At 38.6% G+C, this 11326-nt stretch overlaps 1 protein-coding gene across 1 annotated transcript; it reads left to right on the forward strand.

Annotated features, from left to right (window-relative positions):
* Positions 1-3379: 3379 nt before the first annotated feature.
* On the forward strand, positions 3380-9863 carry LOC147890987 (protein STRICTOSIDINE SYNTHASE-LIKE 5-like). Its single transcript, XM_087390006.1, has 6 exons — positions 3380-3623; positions 3805-4014; positions 4095-4162; positions 4317-4553; positions 9188-9320; positions 9410-9863. The coding sequence occupies exons 1-6, from the start codon at positions 3471-3473 to the stop codon at positions 9674-9676; spliced, it is 1068 nt and encodes a 355-aa protein (XP_087246132.1). The 5' UTR covers positions 3380-3470; the 3' UTR covers positions 9677-9863.
* The last annotated feature ends 1463 nt before the right edge of the window (positions 9864-11326 follow it).

Below are 11326 nucleotides of genomic sequence, written 5' to 3' on the forward strand. Positions count from 1 at the left end.
TGGATGCCTTTCTTGTGACCCTCAAAGATTTTTTCACATTCATTTGCTAGCATCACCATTAACTATCTAACTTCTACTCATCCTCTTTTCTTTATTTTTCTTTTCTTTCAGTTGTAGCTTAGAAGCTTTTCATAGAATCCCCCTTCTATAAACCTCTTCAGCCATAGTCCTCGTATTATCAAACTCCTCTCGATTTGATGACTCAGACAAATAAGTCTCACATCTAATAAGTCTCTAGATGTGCCACAACCTTATTGGGATCAAATACTTCCAAGCAAAGCCATCAATGAAATGTAATCCATAAAATAGATGTTAAAGGAACTTCAATGCCGAGAAGCAAGACAAAATGTCATGCACAACTCTGGACATTCAAACATGGCATGCCAAAGACATAGTCTGATGAGAATCCATAAAAGGTCCCACTCAAATCAAATATGGGGCTTAAGAGGAGCATGAGAATGCACTTTACTTACTCTGCTAACACTAACACCACTAGGATATTACATCAATCCCTACTAACACCCTCTCCCTAATAACTTACCCCTTAGATTTTTCTTTTTCTTTTTCTTATTCCTTCTTTGAATGGTTACAAGTACTCAACTCAGCTAACTCAAACCTTGAAGTGCTAGTTCCAGACAAATCCCTCATCCATACTTATAGCAAGCATTTTATAACAAGGAGCCACTATGATCCTGCTGCTGCAATGGACCAAAAGAAGATTCAGCCTAGTGCACATGAAAGACTACTTTGCGTTATCTTCATTGACAACACTCCAACAACCATGAACGTTGCACGATCTAGAGGACTAGATCGAGATCAAGAAGGGGGGCATGTTAATAGATTGGTTAACAATATGCCACCACTGGTTAAGTGATGTGGTTTGATGGACAGTGGCAAGTCCATAGAGCCAGGATTGTGTCTTGGAGCTAGATGGCCCAAGAGGATGGTAAAATAATGAGAAGGGAGAGTGGTATAAAGAGATTAGGGTTGCCTCTCCCTTCAAAAGGTGAATTGTATAAAAGGCAAAATGGTTGACTTTGGTCTTCATTGTTGTTTGCACAAGTTTGAATACAAGCTCCCTCTTCTCTTCCAAGAGAGTGTTTTGGGTGTTCTCTTGTTTCCATTGTAGTGCCCTTGTGTTTGCCACTCCATCCCCCTTCACTCTCCTCTTCCCTTCTCTTTCTCCCTCCCTTCTTCCCTCTCTTCTCCCCTCTTCCCCTTCCCTCTTTCTCTCGTGGAAACACATTGCAACAATCGGGAGGCCGCTTGAGTGACACTTGCGGACAGCTCATGCCTTGCATTGCTCTCACAAGGAGTAGCTTGGAGTGGAGGCTCCATCGGCATCTCTTCAACATCTCCACGACACGTGAGTTGCCACCGAGACCCACTCTCTCTCTCTCTCTCTCTTTCTCTCTCTCTCAATCACTCTATACTTAGGATCTAATTTTTGCCATGCTATAGAGGACCTTCTCTTGCTATTAAGAGAAGCCCCAAATATAGAGACAATTCAAACCCATGAAGACAAAGGGGAAATCAATACACACATCTCCATACACCCATATTTCTTAAAATTTAAAAAATTAGGACTAAACAAAGGGGAAACCTAATACACCCATTCTCATGAGTTGTGGGAGGTGTATACTACTTTGAAAAGAGAAATGTGTCAAAATTTTTAGAAACTTGAAAGTTGGCCTATTTTGATGTTTTGTACATCATGTTAATACTAATGAATGATCCATATTATTTACTTATGTCACACTATGTTGAATGGGTGTGTACCAATTGTAGACCTATTTAATGCTAAGTTTCTCACGAGTTCTGGGAAGTTTATACTACTTTGAGAAGAGAATTGTGTCAAAATTTCAAGAGCTTGAAAATTGGCCTATTTTGATGTTTTATACATCATGTTAATACTAGTTAATGATTCATATTATTTACTTGTGTCACACTATGTTTCCAAAATGGGTGTGTACCAATTGTAGACCTATTTAATGCTAATTTCTATGCTATTATGTTCTAGGCTAGCTTTTGATGTTTATTTTCATGTTTACCAATGCATCATGTGTTTTGATGCTTACAGAACATCTTGGTTAAGTTTCATTATTTTATTTTATGTCCATCAATCTCTAAGTTGAAAGCATCACAAATTAGCTTAAAGAATGGTATGTATTACAGTAGTAGCATTGGTTGTCTCTTTAACGAAGGGAAAGGGTTTAGGGATTGATTCATGAAGCTCTTGTTTTTTAGGAGAGAGGGTGAGGGAGGTGTAAGAGGATGGGACTACATCATCTGAGGAAGGAAGGGGAAATGTGGAAGGAGAACCATGGGGGCGGGGGGTTGAAATGAGGGAAACATAAAGGAAGAGGGGAAGATTGAAGGCAAGGGGTATGGTTGCTCTTGTAGAAGGTGGGGAAAACATAAAAAGTATGTAGCTTAGGAAACACAAACAACAAAAAAGGAAAGGAAGAGAGGGCAGAAAGTGCATGTATACCTTGTTCAAATGAAGTGACTTCCTCAATTATATTACCAAAAACTTTTCATGAGGGGACTCCCTTTGTCCATCGAGTACTATGTGGATGTTAGAGATTCTCACGTCTGGCACTTATTGTTAGCAATAATTGTGGTGAGCCCCCATTGAATCGAATCTCATTCTTCAATAGTATGGTTGAATGTTTTCATACGTAAATTTGTTCTTTGCATGTCTATAGAATCATCTAGCCTATAATCATGCAACTTAAGAATATTGTTTGAGCTCATTAACTTTGGTAGAATTTTCCACTTACTCTCATTTTCTTTTGAGTAGGGGCATCTAGTTTGATGACATAGAAAACCAAATCCTTCAAAACAACGGGCATGCGTTGGATGTGAGTCTAGAGCTCATTTTGTTAAATGACCGTTGGGTGCAAGTTATTCTTCATCATCAATGGGTTTCAAAATCTTCCATTGACATGGGGGTTAATTCTAGCCAATTACCAAGTTGTCTATCACTCTTCCTAAGGAATCCATATGGGGGAGAAACACTTTACTAGTAATTAGAGGAAGAGGAGAACTAGAGCAAAGTTTTACCTTCCTAAGAAGCACAACCCAGCCTACCTTTGAGGAGCATAGATTACAAAGCCAATGACAACTCACATTCTGACTATGAAATGCTTCCGATCGAGCAGATGGGATTCCTCATGGGGGACTGGGCCCATCATGAGCTCTAGACTCGTCTAGAGGGGTGACTTGTGTGACTCATGAAGAGTGGCCTCATGACCGTGTGATGAGCTCGAAATGGTTTATGATTGGTGAACCAATGGTGTTGTAACTTTGTTGTCAACAAGGAGAATTCTCAATTTCTCATTGTCCTAGAAGACGAATTAGCAAAAATCGTGACGTGACAACGACGAGCCCTGGCAAGACAGTCTTCGATACTAGTCATCACAGTTGCTCGCTCAGACTTTACCCTGTTACTTCGGAGGCCACAAGCCATGAGTTCCGCCTTCGCTCTCATCCTGCCCATCCTGCTTGTTGTTCTTACATCTTTTGTCATCCAGATTATTCTCATGCACTCCCCTATCGATCCCGCCCCCCTTGAGCTCTTCCCTCCCGTTCATACTTCTGCGCCCAACAAGCTCCTCCAGGTACTCTTGAGAAATTCTTTATTGCGCAACTCGCTGCCTCATGGTATGATGCCCTTCGTGGGTGCTTCCAGTACTAGAGTCATCGTTACCATCACTGTGCGTGCATGCTTTTAATTATTTCCTGTGATGTATTTGTTGATTCTGAGTAAAGTAGCTGTGTCTCTGTGTTCCGATTCGTCAGACGGTTGAGAAGCTTGGGGAGGGTATGCTCAGTGGTCCAGAGGACATAGCCGTGGACCGAGACGGGAAAGTGTATACGGCTACCCATGATGGGTGGGTGAAACGAATGTGGCCGAATGGATCGTGGGAAAGCTGGATGTACATTGGCGGACGTCCGCTGGGATTGAGGATCGGCTTACAAGGGGAAATTCTTGCTGCCGAGCCAACTATGGTGAAGTGGCTCTTCTTGTAATAATTAGATTCATCGCGTTGTCTTTCCTCTAAAACCCTCAGCTCTTTCACTGCCTGCAGGGCTTGTTGAATATCACGGACGGGAAGGTTTCAGTTCTATCAACGGAGGCCGAGGGCATCAATTATATGTAATCTGCTCTTGTATTGTCTGCGTTATTCTGCGTTAAATAAGTTAAACATGATCTTCAAAAATTTACGACTAAGGCTGAACAGTAGGTAATGCGGGAGGGCAACTAAGGCTGAAAGGTAGGTAAGGTTGAACATTTGAGTGAATGTGTGCAGGTTGACTGATGAGCTTGTTGTGACAAAGGAAGGCCTTATCTACTTTACGGACGCTAGCACGAAGTTTGGCTATGAATCATGGTTTCTGGATGTTTTGGAGGCACGGACTCATGGGCGTCTTGTGAAATACGATCCGTCAACTGGCAGAGCAAGTGTAGAGCTAAACGGTTTGGCGTTTGCGAATGGCGTGGAACTGTCGGAAGACGAGGACTACCTTGTAGTGTGCGAGACCTGGAAGTAAGCTTATCTTCGTTCCTTTCAAGATAGTACGTTTCACTTGTTTCACGTGTATTTGCTTTCACTATTCTTCATGCTTTGAGTGTTTTTCTCGCGAATTTCCATGACAACTATGGTATGTTGGTTCATACCATACTAGCGTAGTCATTTGGGAGATTATATTAGCATAACTCTATACCTAGTCATTTGACAAAACATATTAGCGTAGCTCTTTAAGTTGGACAATCTTAGAAGGGAGGTATAAAAAAATTATCTCTAACCTTTAGATTGATAAACATATCAAGTAAACGATGCCACTAGTGGTGGAAACTAATCCTAGCAAGACAAAATATGATACTAAAGAAATAGGATTGAGAAAAATGTGTTCCCTGGTACATGTTAACTAAAAATTTTGAATTTGAATATAGGATAGATCTGACTTTGTGCAAAGTATTATAACTATCAAGATAGACACTACAAATAAGAAATTTGAAAAAGGATCAAGATGCACAACTTGCTAAGAATGAACTCATTCAAAGATCGTGTTCATGACCCTCTCTAATGAGGAAGAGGGCACCATTTCTGGACATGCAACTCGAGATCTAAACCTTTTTTATATTGTATGTTTGTCTTAAAATTGATTAGAGTTAAATTACACAATGCAACGTCTTATTCAACCATCTACATTCAGGCTAGGGAGAGAGTAGCGTTTCCATATTTGGTTTGAAGTTCACACATGTGAGGCTGTAGCATAATTTTTTAGAAGTGTATCCACATTCATGGTTGGAAATAACTACTTTTGTGATCTTTTTGCTTATGACGATCGCTCTTTAACAGATGCAAGGGGAATGGTTATCAATGTAGCAAGCCAAGCACAATTTTTATTCTACTTTGTTTGTTTGAAAGTGATTAGAAAATATTAAATTGAATGTGGGTAAACAAGGTTGAAGACATTGTGTGCTACATAGTCTATGCGATGAAACATCTTTGATTGGCTATGGTATTCTTGATGGCTATGGAATGTAACATGAGTCCAATAAACAAGTTACATAAGACACATTAGAGTTTGAGGCTACAAACAAAGAGACTCCAAGGAGCATTTGAATGTGTAACCATTACATGAAATAGTAAATTATTATATTATTATTTGATCCATGGGAGATCCATGGTATGCCTTTCACTTAGTACTACATGAGGAGAGGAAGAACAGTTAAGTAGGCAAGATTTTGAAAAGCATAGGCATTTCAAATGAAAATCAAGATTTTGAAGAGCATAGGCATTTCAAATGCAAAAGAAGAACGATAGCTCTCATGTGTCTACAGTAAGCTACATCTCATCATAGAACAAAGCACTAGCACAAGTGCAAAAATTATGGCTACAATAGTGTAATATCTATTTTTTGTGTGCACCTTGTATATGTTGAGGTTCGCTTTACAATTGGTTTTTGAAAAACATGGGGCATGGTATGAAGTGCTTATATGCTCAAAACAACAATTGAAAGCATCCCTCTATATGAAAGGTCAATAAGAGCACCAATAGGCTACTCGCTGTGCTCTTCCATTGCTTATCAAAATTGCTTAATCATCCATGTTGGGGATCGGGATGGACCCATCACTTGCATACAAACTGAGTTTCATGAGAGTTGAGGTGGCAGGTAGACCCATTCACGAAAGTACCCAACCAATTGACCTACAATGGAACCTAAATACTTCCTGCCTTACATCCTTCTTATATTTTTAAGCTCATATAATGACATAAATCAAGAAATTATATTTCTAACATCCTAGATGAAAGCATCCATGTAACAAGATAGCCTTGCAAATATAGGCCATAGTTATTATTTTTCCACCGAAGGCTTATTTTTTTTGAGTCTTCAATGTGAATTGAAAAAGAAAAAGGCAAAATTAATAAGGCAATTACCATGTCCTTGCAAGATTCTTTTATATTAAATAAGAAGATCAAGAGAGTGTATCTTTGAATGTGGACAAAAGAAGATGAGATATTCTCTTTAGTAGTTGTAATTTCCTATCTTATTCTCCCTATTGCCATATTATATTGCACACTAACAAGGCCTAGTTCTTAGATATCATCTAAGAATTTTATTCAATCCTTCAAGTGTGTCTTTTTCTCACTTGACCATAGGTCTTAGGGTCCACTTGGTCTTGCAAAAGCTCTGCCAAATCTTCTTGGTAGTCTCGCTTGTTTGAATTGCAACTGTCGCTCCATGCATTGGTATATGCAACAAGGATATGTTTGAAGAAATGGATGGGTGACCACCTTTCCTTGGCACAAAAAGTGAACATTTCCATGGAGGTTCAAGATAGAACTTATCTTCCTATGGTCCCCAAATACTCGATTCACATAGAGCTTTGCTTTGATGCAAATGTCCTATCATCAAAGCATTTTAAAAAATTGATTGAACATGGTTCTCATTCGCTATTACCTTCTTCTCTAAGTTGAAATGGCCTATGTACAATGTGATTTAGATAACATGATAAGTGAGTCACTTAAAGATATCCCCATGGTGAGGATCTTATTGAATTTGTGCTTTGATGATCAAATGCAAGCTTGACCCACTAGATTTCTCATATGTACTTAATATTCTAATCACTACTTTGTCTACCAATAGATCACTTAGCATTTCAATATCCTCTTTGAGCTACATCTCCATTTGTGAAGCTACACAATAGGTCTTATGAAACTCTTGTTGGAGGCCATCTATCTAAGAGTGTGTCTTTTCCTTTTTCTCAAATTTTGTCAAAGTTGCTTCCAAAATCATCATGCTTAGTGATACCTGAAACAAGATGGGTCCTTAGAGATCTAGTTTTGAGGCCTCTTACTAATTGAGTTCAATATCTAGTGGCTACTCTTTTCTTTTTGATCAAACCATAGTCATAGTTTCCTACCTGTCATACTTGCATTTGAAGATGAATTATTAAATTCTCTATATCTCAACTCTATCCAAGAGATTGATGCAATGTTGCCTCACATTGCTCTACTTCTTTTTGCAATATGAGAGTTTGATATTCTAGTGCTTTTTCTATGATGACAAATCATATTCCACTTTGTTGAGCCAATCATGATAGTAGTATAGCTCATCTTCTATTTTATCATCTTTCAAAGATTCTTCTTTGACCTTACCTCTATACCTAGGAGTATGACTGGCTAGCCAAAGAGATTACTCTCTAAAGATTTAAGCTTGCTAGTTGCCTTTCGTGATTGGTTAAAGTCTTATTCCCTTGCTTCTTATGAAGTTCTCCTCTATCACATGAGCCTCTAGAGATTTTCCATGATGGTGTTAGAGTCACTAAGCAACTGAAATTCTAGGTGCAAGATTGACTCCGTCTCTTATGCATTGGTGCCTCCTTAGGAGCTCCTTAGTGAGTTGCAAAATATTATTTGGCTGCTCAAATAAGGAGCTAACCTATTGATTACCTAGCCTATAATTGCTGCTTTGAATTAGGCTATTGTTGCACCTTTAATCAAGACCTAGACTAAGGCATATAGAGAGAGTCAATGACAGCTCGGGATTGTAGGGAGGAGACTACTATGGGTAGCTGGGAATATTTTTTGCTAACGAGACTTGCTATGGGCAATTAGGGAAATTTTTTCCAGAGGGGATTACTGTGAAGAACACTATTAGGGAAACTCTAATAGCAAAGGAGTTATTAGTGTCCCTATTTTGCCTACCCTGGTTGCCAAAGACGTACTTCCCCAAGAGGACTTTCTTGGGTCAAGCTACTTATTCTTTGTCATTTGGGCTCATCCCCTTCTAGACCAATTATAAATCACTAGGCACAAATACCATTGTGTGTTTGGGCCCTCAATGGTACAATAATCAAACTCAAACTGATTTAAACGCATGCATTTTGGATATAGAACCTAATAAGCAAGAATCTCATGGTGACGGGCTAGAAAACTCTACTATTTGTGAGACAGAAGATTGAATTGGGGGTTAATCTTGAATGATGGTAGTAACACTATAGAATTGGATTAAGGTATGAAGTCATATTATGCAGATTCAAAATGCAAATCATTATTAACACTAGATATGAAGTCACATTATGCATGTTGAAAACGTGAATCCTCAATGAATCATCCTTGAATGTAGTTATATTTCTTACAAAACCAGTTATATTTCTTACAAAACCCATGTTTTGTCCTTCAAGATTAGAAATGGATGTAGATGCATTCAGCCTTGGTCAATCTTTATGGAAGGATCTGATGCTTTTAGGTGCATGAAGATATTAAAATACTAATTGTCATGACTAATGTGTTGTGGCATATCTGGTGTCTAAGGTATAGACGAAACCGATTTATTTTCTTTTAAAAATATTGTAATAAAGTATTGTGGCATATAGGTGTCTAAGATAGAGGAAACCAATTTACTTTCTTTTAAAAATATTGTGCTCACAAACCCATTGAAAATCTTTGGGATGTTGAAAAGAAAAGGAAGCTGCCACTCGAGTGCCACGTCTACACGTGGGTGGTCTATCCCGCGTACATACACATGTCCGAGCACAGGGAAGACTGACGTTTAATGTTTGCAAAGTTTCAAATAATTCATCAAACATTAAACGTCAGTTTTGTAAACAGTTACGAGCGCTTTGAATATGTCATATGCTCACTGCATTGTAATTTCCAAGTTGAACCAGATTTAGGTGTCTAAAATATTGGCTTGAAGGGGAGAGCAAGGGCACTACAGAAATCTTCGTCGATCGTTTGCCAGGAGGTCCAGACAACATCCATAGGAATGAGGACGGAACATTTTGGATAGCTCTGCTCTCGGTAAGTAACAAGAAATCGCATCTATTCAAATATACCCGTGACTGACGATGCATCCACCAATGATCCCAAATGGTTGCCAAAACTTGCAGCTCCGATCTCCTGTCATAGACATATTTCACAGATCTCCGCTTTTGAAGCGACTAGCTGCAGGATGTCCTTACATCGTGAACAGACTCAATCCAGTACACAAAAAGGCCGCAGTAATGAAGGTGACAACTGATGGCAAGGGTGTGTTGCGGTATGAAGATCCGGAAGGCAAGACATTGACCATGGTAACTACAGCACTGCAAGATGGAAACAATTTGTACATAGGCAGCTTGGACGCAAATTTTGTGGGTAGGATCCAACTAGACTAATTAGGCCATGGTGGCATGGTAATACTGCTCCATTTCCATATCCTACATGTGTGTAGGCGTGCTCACCTGTAGATGTGCACAGCTCTAAGTGACCTATACAAACGACAGTGTGTGTTGTGTGTGGGTGAGTCTGGAGAGAGAGATATATGTGTGTGTTCATGCACATGAATGTATAGGTACTTTCATCTCAACCAAAGAGGTAAAGAGGTTTATCAATGCCATCCTTTATAAGTATTGGTATATATTTGTCAGTGTAACAAAATGTATGTCTGTGCATGCTTGTGTAAAGGCTAAGAGTCTTCTTGCTTAAAGCATTCTCCTTTTCAATACTTGTAATGAAAATTTTAGGTCAGACATTTGATGAGAAAGAGCACAATTCTTTATACGTTGTTGGACACTCACATCGTAGAAAATCAACATTGAAATAGAGTTTAGGTATTACAAGAAATGTGAGCCTAAATGAATTGATTTGGCTCTATAATTGGTGGTTATGTGTTTCGTTATCACAAAGGACAAATTAAACCTGTACTAGGGTTGACATATGCAACCAATGTCGCTCAATTTCTTCCTTGAGTATTTATATTATATGTGCACTTGAGTGCAAGACAAATGGGGTGAAATGTAATGCTCAAGGATGGTAAGGCTGATGCATTGACATAAAAGAAAATCTTCTAGCAATTCTTCTTTAACTCTTTCATCTTTAACTCACTAATTTTTGCATTCAAAAGTCCAAGTTAAGATAGGATTTCTTATTGAAAAGCAAAAAACTTGAAAACATTCAAGGTATATTCGGAATGCATCTTATTCATATATTGGATCTATGGCGTACATGGAGTAGTACACTAGTATTGTTACATTATCTTCTTTCTCATTTGTTAGAACTAAAAAATCCAATGGTGTATACATTTAAATGTTTTACTCTATCTAAATTTATTTTAAGTTTAGGCTACACATAGTCAACCCCTATAGTTAGCCAATCTTTGTAATTTGCTTTTTCGGGTGACCTCCTGTCAATATAAGTCGACGTTTTGCTAGTTAAAATAATATTAAAATGTTGTACTCTAAATCTACATATTTGTGGAGTTAGATCAAACGAAGATCTACCATTTCAAGAATCTCAAGACCCTATGATTGACAACATGCATTGCTCACGCCTCGATTCGTGCAGCTAAGAAAACTCGTCAAATGAATGTCCATAAATGAACTTTGATGATGAACCGTTAGATTGACGTCATGTGTCCTCCCACCTTGAAAATCGATGTCGGTCAGTCGTTAATTCCTAATCGAAAATAGGCAAATCCAGCTCCCGTCTTGTCGAATCTAAAACTCACAAAGTTCAAGGGAGAAGCCAACAAAAATCCACTCCCATATCTATTGAATGCATTTTGCGGTATTCAACAGGAAGAATAAGGACGAGAAAGTTTTATATCTCATAGGTTTCCTGAGTACTAGAACTAAATCTCTCTCTCTCTCTCTCTCTCTTCTACACACACACACATACACACACACACACACACACACACACACACACACACACACACAGTTATGGATAAAATTGTCTAAGAAAAAAAGGCATTAATATGTATGTGTGTTTGTATATGTGGCAATAGTATAATAAAATATGGTGTGCATAGGGCCCAAGGTTGAGGT

This window comes from Dipteris shenzhenensis, chromosome 18, assembly GCF_047967505.1.
Source record: "Dipteris shenzhenensis isolate YYH24624 ecotype China chromosome 18, Dip_SZ_1.0, whole genome shotgun sequence".
NCBI lineage: Eukaryota > Viridiplantae > Streptophyta > Polypodiopsida > Gleicheniales > Dipteridaceae > Dipteris > Dipteris shenzhenensis.